At 43.7% G+C, this 24,574-nt stretch overlaps 1 protein-coding gene across 1 annotated transcript in view; it reads left to right on the top strand.

The window, feature by feature from the left end:
* Nucleotides 1–5,043: 5,043 nt before the first annotated feature.
* The window catches only part of LOC126234242 (UDP-glucosyltransferase 2-like), a 76,839-nt gene continuing 57,308 nt past the window's right edge, over nucleotides 5,044–24,574 (top strand). Inside the window, exons 1-3 of the mRNA XM_049942935.1 lie at nucleotides 5,044–5,126; nucleotides 5,704–5,882; nucleotides 12,571–12,749. Of these exons, the coding sequence (XP_049798892.1) occupies nucleotides 5,120–5,126; nucleotides 5,704–5,882; nucleotides 12,571–12,749 (365 nt within the window). The 5' untranslated portion in view covers nucleotides 5,044–5,119. The remainder of the gene's footprint in view (nucleotides 5,127–5,703; nucleotides 5,883–12,570; nucleotides 12,750–24,574) is intronic.

Below are 24,574 nucleotides of genomic sequence, written 5' to 3'. Positions count from 1 at the left end.
GTCGCAATACTTTTCCATTAAGTGCCTATGGAATTTTGCCATGGTGTGTGGGCATTGGAATGGCATACCCGAGGCTCAGTGGAGCTATGTCTTCCAGGAGAGCCTCCTCGCTCCAGAAGGTGTTGCTCAAACCACTGCCAAACTCCAACAACTACTGTGCCCCTTGTGCCGTGCAGTGCCCGTGCGCATTTTCCCGCGCTCGCCTGCCATCCACCTTTTACCGCTCCCCTACAGACAGGGTATTCACCCGAGGTTTTGCATTCTACACATCCTAACACATTGCCTACGTATGGACCAGACGTACAGTTACAATTTCAAACATCTTACAACAGTTTCAACATTTGTTACATTTCAGTTCTATTACAATATTACTTGACATTTGACATAAACATTAATATTCTCATTGAAACTTATTTACAGTTTTCTTAACATAATGGCATGGAACAAAAAGAAATGAAATCAGAACATCAAATACACAAGTTTACCGTAAAATTAGATGAAAAGAATTACTTATACGAGGGCGGTTCAGAAAGTAACCTCCGACTGGTCACAGTGCGGCTTGTGGGGGGAGTAGCGACGCCATCTGTGCGTTCACGCACTCAACAGGTCAGTCGGCATCAAGCCGTGGTCGAGTGAACGTCGTACCTGCGCTAGTTTAGTTTTTGTGGCAGTTTGAAATGTGTGCTGCAATAGAAAACCCCGCCAAATGTGAAGTGCGTGCTGTCATAAGGTTTTTTACAGCCAAAGGATATTCTGCAGCAGCTATTCATCGTGAGCTTTGTGCCATGTACGGACCAAGAGTTATGAGTGAAGGAGTTGTCCGTGAATGGGTACGTTTATTTAAAAGTGGACGAGAAAACGTTCATGATGAAGAGAGGAGTGGTAGACCATCATTGGTGACTGACGAACTCGTTCAGACAGTTGATGCAAAAGTTCGTGAAAATCGACGTTTCTCAATGTCGGAGTTGTCTACTGGTTTTCCACAGATTTCTAAGACTCTCTTGTACGAGATAGTGACAGCAAGATTGGGTTACCGTAAGTTCTGTGCACGATGGGTGCCCAAAATTCTTACCGACCACCACACAACTCAAAGAATGGCCTCTGCATTAGACTTTCTGTCACGTTATGAGGACGAAGGAGAACCATTGTTAAACAGAATCGTGACCGGTGACGAAACCTGGATTAAGTACGTGAACCCTGAGACAAAAGAACAAAGATGTGGGCACATTCAAATTCGCCTACCAAACCAAGAAAAGCCTCGCAAGATTTTTCTGCCAGAAAACTGATGGCAACGGTGTTTTGGGATGCCAAAGGGGTGTTGTTGGTTGAATTCATGGAACGTGGTACGACCATTAATCAAGACGTGTACTGTGAAACAATAAAAATGTTACGACGGGCTATACAGAACAAACGCCGTGGTATGCTGACTTCCGGTATCGTTTTTTTGCACGATAACGCCCGTCCTCACTCTGCTCGCAGAACAACGGCCCTTCTTGAGTCCTTCAAGTGGGACGTTATCAACCATCCACCTTACAGCCCAGACCTGGCGCCAAGTGATTATCACCTCTTCATGCATTTGAAGAAATGGCTCGGGTCACAGCGGTTTGATGACGACGAAGAGCTCAAAGATGCGGTCACAGGCTGGCTCCAGGCACAAGCGGGTGATTTTTATGCAGAAGGAATTTCAAAGCTTGTGAAGAGATACGATAAGTGCCTCAATCGCTATGGAGACTATGTAGAAAAGTAGTGCAAAGATGTAGTTGTAAGATGTATATATTAAAATATTTTTATTTAACTTGGTGTATTTTTTTAAATCAACCGGAGGTTACTTTCCGAACGGCCCTCGTATGTACAATAGTACAGAGTCGTTGTTGTTAGAAACCCCTGCTCATGTATACTGCGAAGCCCTGGCGCCTGTTCTGTTTGTTTTAAGGACACAGTCTGTCATACAGAGTGCAGACGCAGACGCTGCCCTAGATGAGGCTCCCTTGTACGACACACAGCACAAGACGCCGTTAATTTCTCTCTCTAGGAGAAGAGACTTCTCGAACACCAAGTCGATAGCAGGCAGCCGTTGTCCTGGTGTTCGTGGCTGCCACCATGAGTAGTCAGCCAACAACCGCCATTCGACAGGCTGTTCCGTTGCTCTCCGACAGACTGACTCTGGTAGCCGCTGCCACTTGCTTGCTGCTCACTTGGCTCCACCCTCGAGAGCAGCCAGCCCCTCCCTAGCAAGGTGACGAACTTGCTGCAGTCGTGGCACTGCTCGGTATGACGGAGCCTGCTCTGTGCCGAGGAATCGCGGCACAATATTCTCATATTCTCCTTGTGGCGTCGGCATGTATTCTTGATTTATTGTTGTTTGCTGTTGATTCTGATGGGAACAAGCCTATCACTGAACTATTCACAGTAATTCCCTATACATGACGACCCTTCTCCTGTTACATCATTTTAGTCCCCTGTTCTCGCACCCTACGTTCATGTGAGCAGAAATCTCCATCTTTTTTTCCTTTGCATTCACCGCATCCCCACCACCTTCTCCTCTACACTGACTGAGTCTTTGCATTTCCCTAGCACTTCTGATTCACACTTCTGACAGTACACGCTGAAGATTCATACAACATTGCCCTGTCGTTGGCTGTTCAATCTTCTTCTCGTGGCAGACCTCTCTGGGATTTCCCAGTGAGAGAATAAAAATGAATCTTTTCCCAGTATAGAGGTCGTCACGAAATTCTCTTCAACTACACGCCGCATGCGTGGATACACGCATCCCCATGCCATTGGTCACTGCAAATTCTTTCGCCTTTTAGGTGCAGCTTCCCACCCGAGCGGCAAGAAGCTGCTCCGAAACTATGTCTGTTCCTCCGCCCTCTTTGACAAGGCCGTTGGCAGAATGCAGGTGACTTTTTACACCTGAAGTCTTCATTACTTAAGCACTTGCTGTATTCCAACGCGGGACCCAGCACATTTTGATCACTAGTCAAATACGCCGTACCTAGACCACAGACGCAACAAAGCATGGACTACAACCTTTTAAATAACTCATCATTCACTCTTTGGCGCCGGCCGGTGTGGCCGTGCTGTTCTAGGCGCTACAGTCTGGAAGCGCGAGACCGCTACGGTCGCAGGTTCGATTCCTGCCTCGGGCATGGATGTGTGTCATGTCCTTAGGTTAGTTAGGTTTAAGTAGTTCTAAATTGTTGGGGACTGATGACCATAGATGTTAAGTCCCATAGTGCTCAGAGCTATTTGAACCAACTCTTTGGCCATCTTTTACTGAGATACACACTAAGACATAGATATAGTCGCTTTTATGATACAAACGGCATCTAACGTTCAAAAATATAAACGTGCGTACGAGAGAAAGTTCATGTAACGCCATGTTGGAGAAGAGCAGAGTGTAAATTCGGAACATCAAAATGGGGAAGAAAACAAATGCGACGATTTGAAACCTTGAAACGTATTGTTACAGGAAGGTGTTGCAAAACATGTGAATCGATCGGGTATGGAATGAAGGCGTCCTGTAACGAGTTAACGGGAAGAAAAGCTTAATAAAGAAAATAGAGAGTCGGCCGGATAGAATGGTTGTGCACATTAAAGAGGTTTTCCCGTCTTGAAATTTCAAAAAATTATTTTCTTGCATATTTTGACCTCTGGTGGTCCTGAGCGTATGTGATCAAAAGGGTCATGTCTGGAAAGTAATCTTTATACCTGAAAATCAATCCTTCAGACCAAAACAGCGTCGAGGCTAGAACTGCGGCTAGAGGGACTCGCGCTTTACAAAATAGGATCTTAGAATAGTAGCAGATTAACGGGTAAGTAGAAAAATTTTAAAATTATATACACAGAAGTCGAATTCAAAACTTTAAGTGCATATTTCACGACACAACGATTTGAAAATTGTTCACATAAAAAAAAACTGATCGGTAAAATTTGATGCCATTTTCTGTTTAATACAACTTAATTTTGATGTGAACTTCAAAATAAAAATAGGTTTTCACGGTGTTGGTTACTTATTAACATTTAAAGGCAACAAAATACGTAGGTTGCGGTCCAATACCTACGTCATTTTGAAATGCACATCAGGAATTTTGATTTTCGAGGTTCACGCCATCGAGAATTTAATTCTTATGATGTACATATGTTTAGTTTTTATTCGAGACCTATTTTTCACCTTCAATAGTGCGAACTGTTTGACTGAGCAATTCCCCATTTTGTGATGCATAGGCTCATAAATTTACCGCCCAGATGTTAATAAACAGTTTCTAGGATATCTACTTTTGTTCGTTAATAAATATTTGTACGGAAAAAATATTTTTTCATAAAAATTAGGCTACAAGACCGGAAAGCCACTTAACGGCATGAGTTGTTGTTCGGATATGTAGCTTAAGAGCGGTGAAAGGAATGGGTCGCAGCGGCAAGACTGGATATGAATACGTAGAGTAGATATTTGGCGATGTCGCATTGCAGCAGTTATGCTATTACGAGGAAGACAGCTGACAAGCAACAGGAATGGAGAAACAACCACAGACTTGGAAACAGCAACGTACAAAACGCCACATTACAACACTTACACTGTGACTTTAGGCGTAAATACTTTCCGACATCTACGTATATCTCTCAAAAGGAGCTCGTCTATGCTGTAGAAATACGCCGCAGTTGCATAACTTTACAAGTTACGGGCGAAGTATGCGTGCACAAAATTGCTTCTCATCTGTGTCCCGTATCTTAATGGCAATACTCCTACATCATGTGAGATTTGATGATATCTGAAAGGAAGTATTGCCACTCAGCGTGAGCAGATGAACGTACACTTTATCAATTGCGTTGTCTATGGCTGGCAATACTGCTACATCATGTGACATTTGACGATATGTGAAAGAGAGTATTACTACTCACCGTGAGCAGCAGAATACACACTTTATCAGTTGCGTTGTCCATGGTAGGCTTACTCTACAAGATAAGAACACCTGTACACAAAAGCAGATAACTCAGTTGCAAGACAGAATCCCCCTCTGTGCTAGACAGGCAGTTCTGAGGTTACGACACGGGGCTGTAAAGCAAAACCAGGGCAGCTCTGCGAAATCTGAGCGCTTCTTACAGGCGCCGTCCAGCCAAAATGAACAGTAAGAATCTTATATAGAATTTAAATTCACTTTTATCAGTGAATGGCGAAAGATCTCAGTAATAGCAGAATTTTAATATTTTTTTTAAATTTTTATTTTGTAAATATTGTAGTACTTACTGGTTTTCTGAAAGTTTTGAAATGAGTGAGACGTAATGGCTAAGCCGATTTTTTTGACATTAGTAGCTTCTTTGCGGTTGAGCGTCAACTGCAACTGGCAGTACAGATATTCATTTGATGCCTAGTTATTTGAACAATTTCAAGCGTAGCCCTTGGTATGAAAGAAATCCAACATATATATAGTCATTGTGTACATGTCTGACTGCACTTCCCATTTGTGAGTAACTATGCCTATAAATTCAAATGTTTGTCAAGAGGACAGAAAGATGAGACCACCAGGCAAAGCAGATAGTTAATACAAATTTAAGCATAGTCAGACGTCGGTACTTGTAATGATCATGAGCTGCCCTGGAATCACATCTGTAGTCTCAAATTAGCCATTTTTATTTTTGTACGTTGCTTTCTATCCAGAAGTTTGGCCTGCAATCTAAATCTGTATTTTTAAATCGTTGTTCCAGGGTGGTTGCTCAACGTAGTTCTGCTGATGGTGGTGCTGGTACGCGATGCGTCCGCCTCCAAGATACTGATCGTAGCACCAACAGCATCTATCAGCCACCAAAAGCCATTTCAAATTTTAACGAAGGCTTTGCTTCAACGCGGCCACGAGGTTGCGTTTTTCACAACCGATCCCCTCACGGTGAGTTGTCTTTCAAAATTCTTCTGCATAATCGTTATCTGTAAATGAAAACTTTTAGGATAGGTTTCATCGTGACCGTTTTGAATATCAATTGAAATAACAAATTACTCTACTCAGCCATATCCGTTGTTTTTCCACTAAACTTTTCGGAGGCTTATACTTCCATCTCTAAATATATAAAGCGAAATAATGTCATGAACGGTTTCTGTCTACGACTCTTGAGGAACCTGTGGCGCTGTCTTTCAGTGGTCACTCGCAGTTTTTAAAGGAGTGTTTTCATAATCCACTTTCCGTAAACTCCACTAAACACATATTGCGTATTCTTCTAGAAAATAATCTTGTTACACTGATCACTTTGGTTCGAAAAACATAATGCAGTTCCCTACTGGTCAGCGAGCCAGTGTATCTAAACACTATCTTCGTAGTACCCCAAGGGGTCTTACATGAAGTAAGAAAGAAAATTGCGCTTTAATTAATAAAACTCTAATGAAAACGGGAAATTAATGCTGTTGTTCGGTTTATCCTGTCATTTATCATGCTGTTACTCATCGGAAAGCATTATTGAACACGTTGCCGAAATTTTTAGAGCCACTGAAGACACATTCTTCCTCTATGAAGCTAGATCCTTATTTCTCGATAATTTAGCCCTCGTAGTCAATCTATCTGAGCCAGAACGCGAGACGAAACTCTTCTAAGATTGGCTGGAACAGCCGACGGCCAATGAGCTTTGTTGCCGCCTAATGTAAGTAAGTACCTCACCAATTTGAGCAACCACAGGCTTCTATTAACTGGCGTATTGTCTCAAAAGTCCAGACAAACTTTCACATTCAATATCTTTACGTTAAGAGAATATAATGAAAAAAAATTTCCCGTATAAATACTGTCTGTTTCATATAATCTCTGCCATAGAGCGGACGTGATGCACTAATAGATTACACAACATTAGGTACAAGCTAATACAAAATTATACAACCAGCAGTTGACCGGCGTTGCCTGGTGAAACGTTGTTGTGATGCATCGTGTAAGGAGGAGAAATGCGTACCATCACGTTTCCGACTTTGATAAAGGTCGGATTGTAGCCTATCGCGATTGCTGTTTATCGTATCGCGACATTGCTGCTCGCGTTGGTCGAGATCCAACGACTGCTGGCAGAATCTGGAATCGGTGGGTTCAGGAGGGTAATACGGAACGCCGTGCTCGATCCAAACGGGCTCGTATCACTAGCAGTCGAGATGACAGGCATCTTATCCGCATGGCTGTAACGAATCGTGCAACCACGTCTCGATCCCCGAGTCAACAGATGGGGACGTTTGCAAGAGAACAATCATCTGCACGAACAGTTCGACGACGTTTGCAGCAGCATGAACTATCAGCTCGGAGACCATGGCTGCGGTTACCCTTGACGCTGCATCACAGACAGGAGCGCCTGCCATGGTGTACTCAACGACGAACCTGGGTGCACGAATGGCAAAACGTCATTTTTTCGGATGAATCTAGGTTCTGTTTACAGCATCATGATGGTCGCATTCGTGTTTGGCGACATCGCGGTGAACGCACATGGGAAGCGTGTATTCGTCATCGCCATACTGGTGAAACTCCCGACGTGATGGTATGGGGTGCCATTGGTTACACTTCTCGGTCATCTGTTGTTCGCATTGACGGCACTTCGAACAGTGGACGTTACATTTCAGATGTGTTACGACACTTGGCTCTACCCTTCATTCGATCCCGGCGAAACCCTACATTTCAGCAGGATAATGCACGAACGCATGTTGCAGGTCCTGTACGCTCCTTTCTGGACACATATGTTCGACTGCTGCCCTGGCCAGCACATTCTCCAGATGTCTCACCAAATGGAAACGTCTGGTCAATGGTGGCCGAGGAACTGTCTCGTCACATTACGCCAGTCACTACTCTTGATGAACTGTGTTATCGTGTTGAAGCTGCATGGGCAGCTATACCTGTACACGCCATCCAAACTCTGTTTGACTAAATGCCCAGGCGTAAAAGCCGTTATTATGGCCAGAGGTGGTTGTTCTGGGTACTGATTTCTCAGGATCTATGCATCCAAATTGCGTGAAAGTGTAATCACAGTCAGTTCTAGTATAATATATTTGTCCAATGAATACCCGTTTATCATCTGCATTTCTCATTGGTGTATGTCGCCGTTTATTCCCTGGGGTGGTGCAGAATTATCCTACTAAATTTACTCTCTAATAACAGTATTTTGTTATTTCGATAAACATCCCGAATGATTGTGACATAACCGGTAACATAAAGGTAGAAAATTCTTGTTTTTGAGTCCAGAAAGCTCTATGCAACAGAAACTGCAGATCACTTTGCCATTTTCATTGCGGCATATTCATGTCTGGTGTAATAATAGAGGGCTGTTTGCCTAGGTTGTCTGCTAGCGTAGTGAAAGGTGTTTGCTACTGCAAAGGAGGTCTGGTTTGTTTTCGATTCTAATCTCGATGGAAGCAGATAGACTATCAGTGAAGCAATTTTAAGAAATTCTCTCGCCCCCAGTACGTTTTATTGCACCTTTATTCTGTACCGGCGCCCGTGGGTGTCAATATAAAACTCTTGTAGAATTTCATACTTATTACTGCCTATATTTTCCGCTTCTGTCAATAAGTGAATTGACTTAAATGTGGCACTGAATGATTGTTAACTGAATTTCGTTACGAATCTTCACGAATTGCTAAATTTGCAAACTTTTGTGGTGTCACCGCCAGACACCACACTTGCTAGATGGTAACCTTTAAATCGGCCGCGGTCCGGTAGTATACGTCGGACCCGCGTGTCGCCACTATCAGTGATTGCAGACCGAGCGCCGCCCCACGGCAGGTCTAGAGATATTTCCTAGCACTCGCCCCAGTTGTACAACCGACTTTGCTAGCGATTGTTCACTGACAAAATACGCTCTCATTTGCCGAGACGATAGTTAGCATAGCCTTCAGCTACGTCATTTGCTACGACCTAGCAAGGCGCCATTATCAGTTGCTATTGCTATTGTAAAGAATGTACAGACAAGAGCTACGTTCAACATTAATGGATTAAAGTTAAGTATTCTACCAGTTACCTCCTTTTTTCTAAGTTCTAATTACCTTGTCCTGTTCCAGACCTCACGCCAATCCACAACAACTTTCATGGTAGGTCAGCAACAATAATCCAGTATGACTGGTCTGAACGTCGACACCGACCGTTTCGCGGCCGAATGCGCATAATATGTTGCTAATTCGTAACAATCTGGGGTACTTTGTCTTACTAAAACAGTTATGTTGTCTCGATAAGCTAAAATACATTTTTATTAGTACAGTTCATACTAATTAGCGTTTCTTCTTTCATTTATATCCTATATTTACGTGTTGTGTTTAACACATTAATATCTGCATTAATAAAGCGTTACACATGTGTGGTGTGCGTACTGTAAGACCTTCGGTACACACACCATCAGATTATTTGACTTGTCGCTCTAACGAAGTAGGCGAGTGTCAGCAATATGTCTCGTGGTCTTATCGTGGCGTGTTTATCTTCTGCCGTTAGTCAGACGAAAGAAATGCCACTTGCACGCTTAGAGTAGCAGATTGACGGTGACCAACATTAAACAGAACTTGATTAATTTTCACACACATTTATTAAAATAATAAAACACATAGATATTACGTAACTTGATTCTGGATGCTGTTTACAGTTGACAATCTGAAGTTCCCTTGGTCTTGGTACGTTAATCTTATTCTCACATATCTCTGATACTTGACAAAGTGTCTATTCATTTCTCCTCATGGCTATGTACAGGAATATGATAATCTTTTTAGGTGCAGACTGAAACTTGACTACAGACTAATGCAGACTAATGGAGACTGACTAATCGGAGGTCTGTACACTCGTTATAATACCTCGCGCGTTCAGGTATCACTGCGCGAGGTTGATCCGCGAGGGGAAAAGGTTCTACGTTAGCAGCAATCTCATTGGCTTCGTTACATATTAATACGCGGATCGGCGGAAGCAGAATTTGGTCCGTCTCTAAGACAGCGCCATCTCGTAGTGCAGAGACGGACGAGCGCTACACGTGCGCTGTTGTGCTTAGCGGGGCGCGCTCTAGTGGGAAAGTTGTGTATGCGCTGACTATGCGGAACTATGTACACAACAACATGATTGAAAACAGTCTGACAAAGTTCGGATAGATTTTCAATTTCAGGCCTGTGCATAGTACGTTGGCAGCACTTCGTCGCCTTGCCTGTTATGCTGTGTAGCAGACTTTAAAGCTGTGTGGGTCAGCATAACGAAAAGGCGAGGGGTCTCGCTCGTTTTGTCCACAACTGTACGTGACTGCTGGCAGTTGTGGTCACTGGAATGTACGGTCGCAAGAAGACCGGTCTCCGGACTGCCACGTGGCACTCCTGGGAGGGAAGACCATCATCGTGTCCAGCGTATGGCTCTGACGCATCGTACTGCATCTGCAGAAGCAATTTGAGCATCACTTGGCACCGCTGTTACGAATCGGTTACTCCGAGGACAGCTCCGAGCCAGACGCTCTGTTGCTTGCGTTCCACTGGCCGCAAACCACTGACGTTTATGTCTTTAGTGGTGTCACGCGAGAGCTCATTGGATGGCAGTGTGGCAGGCTGTTGTGTTTTGATGAAAGCTGGTCGTGCCTCTCGAACTGGTCAAAGATAAGGAAGGGAACTCAGCACTTCGTTTTGAAACAAACCACATTCGTATTTGTCTTAAGCGGGGGAACTCAATGTCGATGGGCAGACGGGGAGCTGAAGGGCCGTTCTCTTGAATACCAGTCTACATCTGCATCTACATGATCACTCTGCAATTCACATTTAAGTGCTTGGCAGATGGTTCACTGAACCACAATCATACTATCTCTCTATCATTTCACTCCTGAACAGCGCGCGGGAAAAACGAACACCTAAACCTGTCTGTTCGAGCTCTGATTTCTCTTATTTTATTTTGATGATCATTCCTACCTATGTAGGCTGGGTTCAACAAAATATTTTCGCATTCGGAAGAGAAACTGGTGACTGAAATTTCGTAAATAGATCTCGCCGCGATGAAAAACGTCTTTGCTTTAATGACTTGCATCCCAACTCGCGTATCATATCTGCCACACTCTCTCCCCTATTACGTGATAATACAAAACGAGCTGCCCTTTTTTGCACCATTTCCATGTCCTCCGTCAATCCCACCTGGCAAGGATCCCACACCGCTCAGCAATATTCTAACAGAGGACGAGCGAGTGTAGTGTAAGCTGTCTCTTTAGTGCACTTGTTGCATCTTCTAAGTGTCCTGCCAATTAAACGCAACATTTGGCTCGCCTTCCCCACAATATTATCTATGTGGTCTTTCCAACTGGAGTTGTTCGTAATTTTAACACCCAGGTACTTAGTTGAATTGACAGCCTTGAGAATTGTACTATTTATCGAGTAATCGAATTCAAACGGATTTCTTTTGGAACTCATGTGGATCACCTCACACTTTTCGTTATTTAACGTCAACTGCAACCTGCCACACCACACAGCAATCTTTTCTAAATCACTTTACAACTGATACTGGTCTTCGGATGACCTTACTAGACGGTAAATTACAGCATCATCTGCGAACATCCTAAGAGAACTGCTCAGATTGTCACCCAGGTCATTTATATAGATCAGGAACAGCAGAGGTCCCAGGACGCTTCCCTGGGGAACAACTGATATCACTTCAGTTTTACTCGATGATTTGCCATCTATTACTATGAACTGCGACCTTCCTGACAGGAAATCACAAATCCAGTCGCACAACTGAGACGATACCCCACAGGCCCGCAGCTTGATTAGAAGTCGTTTGTGAGGAACGGTGTCAAAAGCTTTCCGGAAATCTAGAAATACGGAATCAACTTGAGATCCCCTGTCGATAGCGGCCATTACTTCGTGCGAATAAAGAGCTAGCTGCGTTGCACAAGAACGATGTTTTCTGAAACCATGCTGAATACGTATCAATAGATCGTTCCCTTCGAGGTGATTCATAATGTTTGAATACAGTATATGCTCCAAAACCCTACTGCAAACCGACGTCAATGATATAGGTCTGTATTTCGATGCATTACTCCTACTACCCTTCTTAAACACTGGTACGACCTGCGAAATTTTCCAATCTGTAGGTACAGATCTATCGGTGAGCGAGCGGTTGTATATGATTGCTAAATAAGGAGCTATTGTATCAGGGTAATCTGAAAGGAACCTAATCGGTATACAATCTGGACCTGAAGACTTGTCCGTATCAAGCGATTTGAGTTGCTTCGCAACCCCTAAGGTATCTACTTCTAAGAAACTCATGCTAGCAGCTGTTTGTGTTTCAAATTCTGGAATATCCCATTCGTCTTCCCTGGTGAAGGAATTTCGGAAAACTGCGTTCAATAACTCCGCTTTAGCGGCACAGTCGTCGGTAACAGTACCATCGGAACTGCGCAGCGAAGGTATTGACTGCGTCTTGCCGCTTGTGTACTTTACATACGACCAGAATTTCTTCGGATTTTCCAATGTCTTAATCACTCCGCCATTTCGTCCGTGCTTCTGCACCTTTGACAGGACCGTCTATTGAACCTTAGCGTTAGAGGGCAAAGATACACTGATTTACTATGTAATATGCACATAGTTATGATCTACTCTAATATTTATGCTTTCTTTTTCTTCAGATATCCCACGAGAATCTTACACAGATCGATATATCTGTGACGTACAAACTGATAAGGCAAATGGATTTTGTAGCTATGACTGATATGTCACCTGTACAGTCTGTTGCGATGTTCTCAGACATGGGGGTTAACGTGGTTAGGGCTCAGCTGAGTGAGCCGGCGGTACAGGATTTCATTAGGTGAGTACGTTTCTCATTTACTTACGTCATTTATTTCGTGGAATGATGTACCAGATATTGGCTTTGCCAGGGATTTTCGGCCGACGTATGTTTAACGATTTTCCTGACGATTCGCCAGCGCGTATGGCTGTCATTCTGACAGGTCCCTCCGCAAATACTGGTGGCGGACAATGCCAGTCATTCGTGCAAATGGTGAACTCCAGGAAAATCGTTTAGTAGACATCGGCCGAAGATCCCGACACAGATGCTGATGGGCAGTTCGTCAGAAAGTGGCTACAGAAGTTTCAACAGTTTTGTATCTCATGGAACGGCCAGTTAGCGAGCATATGCTTTCGTAATACTATAAAGATATTCCCTGTAGTTGATCCTATCGTCACGCTGTAATAATGAACAGCGTTTAGTTCGTTGTTGCAAGTGACTTTCATTAAGTAAGTGAATTTACTAGACACCGCCACAACTTACAACAGCGTTCGGTAATAATTCTTCAGATCATGCTCTATAGAATAGCTATCAATATTTCGTTAGTTGTTACAAGTTGCCCCTTTCATACCATTTTTACTAAGAAAGTCAAAGATTTCTCGGCTGCCCTACCAAAATCCGTGTTTCCTCTCATCTTGTCATAGTTCAGACGACGCTCCTCAACTTCACTTACGAGAAATTGGCAAATATTGGCGTTGAGCTCTTCTGATTCTTTTTTTTTTTAACACTGTGTTTCTGTACATGCTGTCATCTTGTTTTGCCTCTTCTTTCTCGCAGCGGCACATACTCAAGTTATAAAAGTTAATTGCCTTTTTTAACAACTGTAATAAAAACCTTTTCAAAACCAGACGCGTTTTGCTTTATTTTAAAGCATATTCAGTGGTTAGATATTTACACTTCTGTGCACTGTCCTCTCATTTTGCTTGTTTTGCTTTGCTATTGCTGGATGATTACACCCGTTTGTTTCTCTCTTTCATGAGGCTCGAGTAATTTCTAGTCATCAAGAAACATTAAAATTGTAGGATTGTAAAACAAACAATGAGCATCGCCCTCTCTGCTGCCCCTCATAGGCATCACTAATGTGGTATCAAATATTTGTTTAAATCGGTGGCTCCATTGAAGACAGTCTCAGCACATACCACACTTGCTCTTACCTCCTATGACCATCCGTAACTTTATCATGTCCAATTTTCTGTTTTCCCTTCATCACTTGCGTGAACTCTTTCACCGTGTCGTAGCGAAGAGTTGTCGGTCCGTGCACACTATAAATTTTTATTTACGTCGCTGTTGGTATTCGTAAGCCGGTCGTCGAAACTTCAACTGCCGCAGCGTCGATTCGGGTCATGCTGACGACTTCAGTAAAATGGCTGTACGCACTTCCCGTTGGCTCGAGTGATTTCGGATTATCATGCTACATTAAAATTCAGATACCTCATGATTCTTCACTTAAATGACGATGAGGTTTTCAAAAAGCCGACTCAAATAAAACTGATCGCTATATGACCTCAAGGGCAGTTCATGTTCGTAGTCTCGATCAGATACGAAATTACAGACAATTTTGCTTCCATCTAAAGGCAGTATTGTACTTTCTAAAGTACTTCCTTGTTCCAATCCTCTCGCTTGCAGTTGGGAAATTCTTTTACCTCTACATTCTACACTACTGCCGAAGATGCTGTGATATGCAAATGATTAGCTTTTCAGAGCAATCACACAAGGTTGGCGCCGGTGGCGACACCTACAACGTGCTGAAATGAGGAAAGTTTCCAACCGATTTCTCATACACAAACAGCAGTTGACCGGCGTTGCCTGGTGAAACGTTGTTGTGATGCCTCGTGTAAGGAGGAGAAATGCCTACCATCACGTATCCGACTTTGATAAAGGTCGGATTGTAGCCTATCGCGATTGTGGTTTATCGTATCGCGACATTACTGCTCGCATTGGTCGAGATCCAGTGACTGTTAGCAGAATATGGAATCGGTGGGTTCAGGAGGCTAATACGGAACGCCGTGCTGGATCCCAACGGCCTCGTATCACTAGCAGTCGAGATGATAGGCATCTTATCCGTATCGCTCTAACGGATCGTGCAGCCACGTCTCGATCCCTGAGTCAACAGATGAGGACGTTTGCAAGACAACAACCATCCTCACGAACAGTTCGACGACGTTTGCAGCAGCATGGACTATCAGCTCACAGACAATGGCCGCGCTTACCCTTGACGCTGCATCACAGACAGGAGCGCCTGCCTTGGTGTACTCAACGACGAACCTGGGTGCACGAATGACAAAACGTCATTTTTTTCTGATGAATCCAGTTTATGTTTACAACATCATGATGGTCGCATCCGTGTTTGGCGATATCGCGGTGAACGCATGTTGGAAGCGTCTATTCGTCATCGCCATACTGGCGTATCACCCGGCGTGATGGTATGGGGTGCCATTGGTTACACGTCTCGGTCACCTCTTGTTCGCATTGACGGCACTTTGAACAGAGGACGTTACAGTTCAGATGTGTTACGACCCGTGGCTCTACCCTTCATTCGATCCCTGTGAAACCCTACATTTCAGCAGGATAATGCACGACTGCATGTTGCAGGTCCTGTACAGGCCTTTCTTAATACAGAAAATGTTCGACTGTTGCCCTGGCCAGCACTTTCACAAGATCTCTCACCAAGTGAAAACGTCTGGTCAATGGTGGCCGAGCAACTGGCTCGTCGGCCGGAGTGGCCGTGCGTTTCTAGGCGCTACAGTCTGGAACCGGGCGACCGCTACGGTCGCAGGTTCGAAACCTGCCTCGGGCGTGGATGTGTGTGATGTCCTTAGGTTAGTTAGGTTTAATTAGTTCTAAGTTCTAGGCGACTGATGACCTCAGAAGTTAAGTCGCATAGTGCTCAGAGCCATTTGAACCATTTTTGAACTGGCTCGTCACAATACGCCAGTCACTACTCTTGATGAATTGTGGTATCGTGTTGAAGTTTCAGGGGCAGCTGTACCTGTGCATGCCATCCAAGCTCTGTGTGACTCAATGCCCAGGCGTATCAAGGCCGTTATTACGGCCAGAGTTGGTTGTTCTGGGTACTGATTTCTCAGGATCTATGCACCCAAACTGCGTGAAAATGTAATCACATGTCAGTTATAGTATAATATATTTGTCCAATGAAAACCCGTTTATCATCTGCATTTCTTCTTTGTGTAGCAGTTTTAACGGCCAGTCTGTGTTGATAAGGTTTTTATTGTGTTGGAGTCCAAGATCTCACACCTGCCAGCTCACTGAAAAGTTACTTCCTTGCTTCCGTTCCAATCGATTCCTGTTCGACAAACAGTCATGGAATCCTGAATGTATCGGTGGTGTGAAATTCGTCAGATGTATCACGATGGTTTCAAGTATTGCTGTGAAGGTCATTCTTGGCACTCTTTGGATGCCTCTCTCACACTCCTCATGTCTATTAATCTCCCCACTCCTACCAAAGTCCCTAGAGTACCCCAGCCACTGCTTTTCTAAGCTGGTCTGCAGACCTGCTTCCCTCACTGAACGCCCCTCCCCCCCTACCCCTCCCTCCCTCCCCCCTCCCCCCACCAACCCTCACCACTCCCCCAAATTCCTAATGCCAACTTTGACTGGCTGGCTGGGCACTGTTTCTAGTCATTATCCGAACTCTGTCTGCCGGTTTTCTACTCAACATTGGGACCTAAGATCTAATCATTTGTGGACATTTACGCATTGAGATACTGTTTATTTTAATGGGTTATATTGGGATATGCTCACTGTCATCACAGAAGCTGCTTCTCTGTTGCCTGTGGTATGCGGTCTGCACGTGGTTCTGACCATTCAAAAGACTCATGGCAACTGCACCATACAGTCGCTGTTGTACATTCTGCTGTGCGTAATAATGTCTATGTAAGTATTCTACTCTTTTAGCTAACAACACATAATTATCAAAATAACCAAATGGCACTGAAAACCAAATCTTCCCAGCACAAAAGCGTAACATGTGTTCTAAACTCGTGGCAACAGTTCTACAAGGTGCAAAGTATTTAAACCGACAAACTCTGGGAGGTTGTAGGGGACATCAAAACAAATATTTTTCCCTAATATAATTTTTTCCTTTGAGTATTATTTAAACCGGTGGAGGCCATATTACGCTCTTCAGTTGTTAGACGCCGTATTACGATCATCAGTTGTTAGAGGGCGTATTATGCTCCTCAGTTGTAGGCAAATTCTGTCCACCAGTGTAGCAGTGCATTGTCTCTGTTTACTAATGGAGCGATGCACCTGGAGTGAGTACACTGATATGGTTGGTGCGTACTACGTAGCGCATCACAACGGACGAGCTGCACAGCGGGTTTATCAACAACAATATCCTAATCGCCGTATCCCGCATCATACGACCTTTGCTGCTGTGTACCAACGTCTGCGTGAGACCGGGCCATTTAGCAGATTACCTGGACAGCGACGCCGTCGCACGGTAAGAACGCTGCAATTTGAGGAAGCTGTCTTGCAGCATGTGGAGCGGGATCCTTCAATCAGCACTCGTGCAATTGCACGTAACATGGAGACGAATCAGGCGAATGTAAGAACACTCCTTCGAGAGTAATTGTTACGTCCATTTCACTTACAGCGTGTCCACAACTTGGAACCAGTTGATTATCCACCCAGAGCACAGTTTTCGCAGTAGTACCTGGAACAGTGTGAAATGCATCCTACATTTCCATCCTCTGTGTTGTTTACCGATGAAGCAACGTTCAGGCGTGATGGAGTCTTCAACATGCACAAATCGCATATTTGGAGTGAGGATAACCTACATGCCATAGTTACTAGCGCTCATCAAGTGCGACTCTTCGTTAACGTGTGGGTCGGTGTTGTTGGGGACTGCTTAATTGGTCCGTATCTGCTACCTACGCCATTAAATGGCAGGCACTATTACAATTTTCTCGCCAGAGCATTGCCAGAATTGCTGGAAGACGTCCCGCTCCCTACAAGACAACGTATCTGGTTCCAACATGACGGGGCGCCGGCATATTTCAGTCGTCGTGTGCGTCGATTACTGGATCGACGGTTCCCAGAAACGTGGATTTGCAGAGGTGGTCCTGTACCGTGGCCTGCTCGATCCCCAGATATATCCCCTCTGGGTTTTTTTTTGTGTGGGGAGAGATGCGCAACCTTGTTTACACAAATTCTGTTGCATCAGAAGAGGAACTGGTTGCCCGGATAGTAGCAGCAGCAGGAACAATTCAGGATACTCCTGGGGTTTTTGCCCATGTCAGGCAGAACATGATCCGACGGTGTAACCTTTGTTTACGTGTCAATGGAGGCATGTTTGAAAATCTACTTTAATTGAAATTGGGTTGTTTTAATGTGTTGTCTCTTGGTGATAAAAAATGGAAAAGTGTTTTTTTGGTTTAATTAATTTGCCGCCAGAGAAATCTTCCTCTACCGCTTTAAATACTCTTCATACGAAAAAATGACATTAGGGAAAAATATTTGTTTTGATGTCCCCTACAACCTCACAGAGTTTGTCGGTTTAAATACTTTTCACCCTGTATATACGTGCCTACACCAAGGTACAGTACACGCAGCATCCTTTCACTGTTCGGCTCTAGATATCTACTAGCAACTCTCGGTGAATTTCTGCAGACCAATATTTATTTAAAATCTTTTCTTTGAACTCGTTTAAACCTTTACAATCTTTGTCTGCATCATTCTCTACCAAACGGCGTCGCCTCTGAAACGTCCTGCTACAAAAGAAATTTATTCTTGTGCAGACCAGGATACCAGTGAAATGTCCATAAAAACCCGTGTGAATAAGTTCTGAATACGCGTCAGTGAAGATCTAAATAATTAAATTTTCGCCAGTGAATAAATGCAGCTTGAGCTGAAGTAACAGGGGGAATATTTAGTACCCTCCTTGATAACCTTAAAATCTCCTAGCCGGTTTTGGCAATTTTCCCATCAACTACTGTGTTATGCAACAGCTGCGCTGACTGAAACGACTCGCATGGTGGTTGCCCTGTAACCAGCATGCGAATCACCTCGGCAGCATGCTCCTTAGAATTAGTGCTCTGATCAAGTATTATCCTAGCAGTGACAGCTTAATTCTAGGACCACTGCATGCTCATGTTGTCAATACATTAGCTCTGCTTCCTCATTGCAAGTGCACTAGTTTCGTTAGCTTCCAACCTTTCCAAGACCTTTCCTTCAGATTCTTTAACTTGTGCAACACAATGTTTGTGCATCTAGCTAAGATATGAAGTCGTCCAGTAGAACATGCGTAGACGGTAATTAAAAGTAACACGAGAACTACGGAGAAGGGGAAATGTGTATGTGTGAGTGATAGTTTTGTAAACCCCCGTGAGTGAGTTAGTAGAGCGTATGGCCGTTGTACGAAAGGTCCCGCGTTCAAACCCTACTAATGACAATTTGTTTTAACTGTTTACGTCTGATATTGTTATACGGGAGAACACTTTCCTGACATATAAGAAGACTTTTCGTTGTTTGGAGCAATGCTATTTCGGCAGTCGCTTTCGTTTCGTTGGTTGAACGTAGCAAACCAATAGAGTACGTTTGTATACAGGGTGTTACAAAAATTCCTCACACACAAATAAAGAAAAGATGTTATGTGGACATGTGTCCGGAAACGCTTAATTTCCATGTTAGAGCTCATTTTAGTTTCGTCAGTATGTACTGTACTTCCTCGATTCAACGCCACGTTATCATGATTTCATACGGGATACTCTACCTGTGCTGCTAGAACATGTGCCTTTACAAGTACGACACAACATGTGGTTCATGCGCGATGGAGCTCCTGCACATTTCAGTCGAAGTGTTCGTACGCTTCTCAACAACAGATTCGGTGACCGATGGATTGGTAGAGGCGGACCAATTCCATGGCCTCCACGCTCTCCTGACCTCAACCCTCTTGACTTTCATTTATGGGGGCATTTGAAAGCTCTTGTCTACGCAACCCCGGTACCAAATGTAGAGACTCTTCGTGCTCGTATTGTGGACGGCTGTGATAGAATACGCCATTCTCAAGGGGCTGCATCAGCGCATCAGGGATTCCATGCGACGGAGGGTGGATGCATGCATGTATCCTCGCTAACGGAGGACATTTTGAACATTTCCTGTAACAAAGTGTTTGAAGTCACGCTGGTACGTTCTGTTGCTGTATGTTTCCATTCCATGATTAATGTGATTTGAAGAGAAGTAATAAAATGAGCTCTAACACGGAAAGTAAGCGTTTCCGGACACGTGTCCACATAACATATTTTCTTTCTTTGCGTGTGAGGAATGTTTCCTGAAAGTTTGGCCGTACCTTTTTGTAACACCCTGTAGATAGGTGTGGTGTTCTGTCACGACTCGTGATGAAGCAGCTAGTGCATTTGTTGTTTCACAGAATAAACATAAACAATCGGAACAGTAGAATAAAGAAAAAATGCATCACACCTGCGGAAGTATTAATAGCCCCTTATAAAACTTTCACGCATTGTACAATTAAAAAAATTTTCATCATTGTGGTAGAAACCCAGGACCCCTGGAACGGAACGCTCTACCAACTTCTCCACGGCAGCTCTGCGTTGTAGTTACTCACAGTTATGCTTTTCCTGTCCTCCACAGTTCTAGTGTTACTTTTAATTAACGTTTACGCCCGTTCTGCTGGGCGACAACATACAGTACGAGCTAAATCGGACTTTTGGTTGATACTCTATCGGCATACAGTGTTTGGTAACGACCTGAGTGACTTGACACCTGGTGTTTGGGTGTCATTGTAGGGCAAACTGCTGCACAACACCACACTTTCCGTCCAGCCTTAACGTCGCCCTTTCTGTTGACACGTGATTATTAATTTTACTTATTTCGTAAAATTGGTGGCATTACATGCTGGGAGGATGGTACAACAACCGGTTACGAATTTCTTGAAACAGACGGTCTTGGTTGCAATTTGTTTTATCTGTTTATTAGTAATGATGCATTTCGCCCTTGTAGGGCATCTTCAGATTAATATAGGAGTAAGATCGTGAGGCATAGGTATATTAAAAATGGAGGAGGTTAGGGTAGTATAAGGCAAAGTCCCAGGCTGAGTGTAACCGCTTCCACAGCTAAAAATAACTGTCAACTTACGTAAAAAGTAATGTGGGGGAGCAAACAACCGTCCTCTAATGACAGTCTTGCCCTGCTTTCATGTTAATATTTTACTGTTTACCTAATTAATTGTTTTCCGCTTATGTAATTTAGCTGTGCAACCGTTTTTCTTAAGTACATTGGTTAACCAACACCATCTACCCTCAATGTCTGTTACTCAGGCAGTATAATCATATCTTTACAGCTGTATCTTTGAGTGGCCGGCTGCGAGGTCTGACGTATCTTGTGTTTGTATTTCGTCCGCTATACGCAACGCTCCATCCTGTGTATGCTGGAACGCGGTTGGCTCTGTGTTATATAAGCTCTTTTAAATAGTTTTCTTGGATTGTCACTATTCCTCTTTCCAGTAGATATTGTAGTTATAACACGGCATTTTATTTCCGGTTTCAGGTCCCTCATTCTTCTATATGCCTAATGACGACTGGATGATGTTTCTTTACACTTTTTTATCTTAATGCCATATTCTGGCGCTGAGGACCTATATGGGCTCACACATAGAGACGGCCGGCCGGAGTGGCCGAGCGGTTCTAGGCTGCGAGGTCTGACGTTAGCCGGTTCCGCACTTACGTTTAGTGAAAAAAATACGAGCTTACGGAATATCGGACCAGGTTTGTGATTGGATTCAGGATTTCCTAGAAGAAAGAACACAACATGTCATTCTTAACGGTTCAAAATCTGCAGATGTAGAGGTAATTTCGGGAGTACCGCAAGGAAGCGTGATAGGACCTTTATTGTTTACAATATACATAAATGACTTAGTTGACAACATCGGTAGCTCCGTGAGGCTATTTGCAGATGACACGGTTGTCTAAAAGAAAGTAGCAACATCAGAAGACTCGTACGTACTCCAGGAAGACCTGCAGAGGATTAATGAATGGTGCGACAGCTGGCAGCTTTCCCTAAACGTAGATAAATGTAATATAATGCGCATACATAGGGGCAGAAATCCATTCCAGTACGATTATGCCATAGGTGGTAAATCATTGGAAGCGGTAACGACCGTAAAATACTTAGGAGTTACTATCCGGAGCGATCTGAAGTGGAATGATCACATAAAACAAATAGTGGGAAAAGCAGGCGCCAGGTTGAGATTCATAGGAAGAATTCTAAGAAAATGTGACTCATCGACGAAAGAAGTAGCTTACAAAACGCTTGTTCGTCCGATTCTTGAGTATTGCTCATCAGTATGGGACCCTTACCAGGTTGGATTAATAGAAGAGATAGACATGATCCAGCGAAAAGCAGCGCGATTCGTCATGGGGACATTTAGTCAGCGCGAGAGCGTTACGGAGATGCTGAACAAGCTCCAGTGGCGGACACTTCAAGAAAGGCGTTACGCAATACGGAGACGTTTATTATCGAAATTACGAGAGAGCACATTCCGGGAAGAGACGGGCAACATATTACTACCGCCCACATATATCTCGCGTAATGATCACAACGAAAAGATCCGAGAAATTAGAGCAAATACGGAGACTTACAAGCAGTCGTTCTTCCCACGCACAATTCGTGAATGGAACAGGGAAGGGGGGATCAGATAGTGGTACAATAAGTACCCTCCGCCACACACCGTAAGGTGGCTCGCGGAGTATAGATGTAGATGTAGATGTAGACCCGCGCCACCGCTACGGTCGTAGGTTCGAATCCTGCCTCGGTCATGGATATATGGATGGTTTAAGTAGTTCTAAGTTCTAGGGGACTGATGACCTCAGAAGTTAAGTCCCATAATGCTCAGAGCCATTTTTTAACATAGAGACAATTACACATCCTGGAACTTTGCCTCATACTACCCTCATTGCCCCCTTTTTAATGTACCTATGCCTGACAGTGTTACTTTACACTTGTACTCACCTAGAGTAACCTCAAGACGCCCCAAAAGGGTGAAACACGTCGTCACCAATAACTAGATAAAACGGTTTGCAACCAAGAACGTCTTATTTCAAGTCACTTATTCTACTTTCCACACTGGAATTTTCTTTACTTATTTCCGCTTACACATTGAAATTTACTTTAATTATTTTCATTTGCACGCTGGAATTTATTTTACTCGTCTCTACAGTAAAATCCAACCTGAGTTAGCTGACGTTTCAATTAGTGACAAGAGTAAAATATTTTGCTCATCTGACAGTACATATGGAAAGAACTGCTTCGCTACTTCATCTGTCATTTCCTGAGAGTCGTAAATATCTGCATCAACTGAATCGCTCAGGATGCTTTCCAGTGTTTTAACTTTGACTGATTCTGACGATACAATACCGGTAGATGCTTAGCCCGCTCCCTCGTCACACAACACTCTATCAAGTACCTATCAGGACTGGAAACCTCCTCACTGCTTAGCTCCTTCTTTGTGAAGCTGAAGTAGAATCGACTGCGCCTGTAGCAATATCGGCCATTCTTTTCTGTAATGTTACAAACACATCCAGCAACTGCTAGAGAATATATGAGTTTCAGTTTTGAATCATCCAGTGCGCATTAATTTCTGGTACGCCAGTTGCTCTGCCACTGAGTTCGACAGCCAAACCACCGCTCCACTCTGCCCTCTCCTGACACCACCACATCCTACTCGGACCACCCATGGCCACGCTTTTTACAACTGGAGATGTTACTGGCATCAGCTGAAGTGCCCAACCCATTACCTCACTCTTGCTTACTGCCGCAAGCGGACGCCTTTCGATCCTCAGCCGATACCGCTCAATGTTGTGTTTACAACCTCAGACTTAGTCTTGGGGAATATTCAGCACACCACATACAATGAGATGACAAAAGTCATAGGATATTGAAATGCACCTATACAGATGGCGAAAGTATCTCATACACAAGGCATAAAAGCGCGCATGTTTCTCGTGAAAGTTTCCGACGTGACTGGGGCCACACAATGAGAATTAACAGATGCTGAACGCGGAATGATAACTGGAGCTAGACGCATGGGGCATTTCGGAAATCGTTAGAGTATTGAATGTTTCGAGATCGACAACGTCAATCGTGTGCCGAGAATACCAAATTTCAGCGATTATCAGTGAGGCTATGCTGACCCTACGGCTTATCTTAGAAAATAGATTAAGGAAAGGCAAACCTACATTTCTAGCGTTTGTAGACTTAGAGAAAGCTTTTGACTGGAATACTCTCTCTCAGATTCTGAAGGTGGCAGGGGTAACATTCAGGGAGCGAAAGGCTATTTACAATTTGTACGGAGACCAGATGGCAGTTATAAGAGTCGAGGGACATGAAAGGGAAGCAGTGGTTGGGAAGGGAGTGAGAAAGGGTTGTAGCCTATCCCCGATGTTATTCAATCTGTATATTGAGGAAGCAGTAAAGGAAACAAAAGAAAAATTGGGAGTCGGAATTAAAATCCATGGAGAAGAAATAAAAACCTTGAGGTTCGCCGATGACATTGTAATTCTGTCAGAGACAGCAAAGGACCTGGAAGAGCAATGAACGGAATGGGCAGTGTCTTGAAAGGAGGTTATAAGATGAACATCAACAAAATCAAAACGAGGATAATGGAATGTAGTCGAATTTAGTCAGGTGATGCTGAGGGAATTAGAATAGCAAATGAGACGCTTGAAGTAGTAAATGAGTTTTGCTATTTGGGGAGCAAAATAACTGATGATGGTCGAAGTAGAGAGGATATAAAATGTAGACTGGCAATGGCAAGGAAAGCGTATCTGAAGAAGAGAAATTTGTTAACATCGAGTATAGATTTAAGTGTC

This window comes from Schistocerca nitens, chromosome 2 (genome assembly GCF_023898315.1).
Source record: "Schistocerca nitens isolate TAMUIC-IGC-003100 chromosome 2, iqSchNite1.1, whole genome shotgun sequence".
Lineage (NCBI taxonomy): Eukaryota > Metazoa > Arthropoda > Insecta > Orthoptera > Acrididae > Schistocerca > Schistocerca nitens.
The sequence above is the reverse complement of the archived record's forward strand: the minus strand, read 5'-3'. Positions and strand labels throughout refer to the sequence as shown.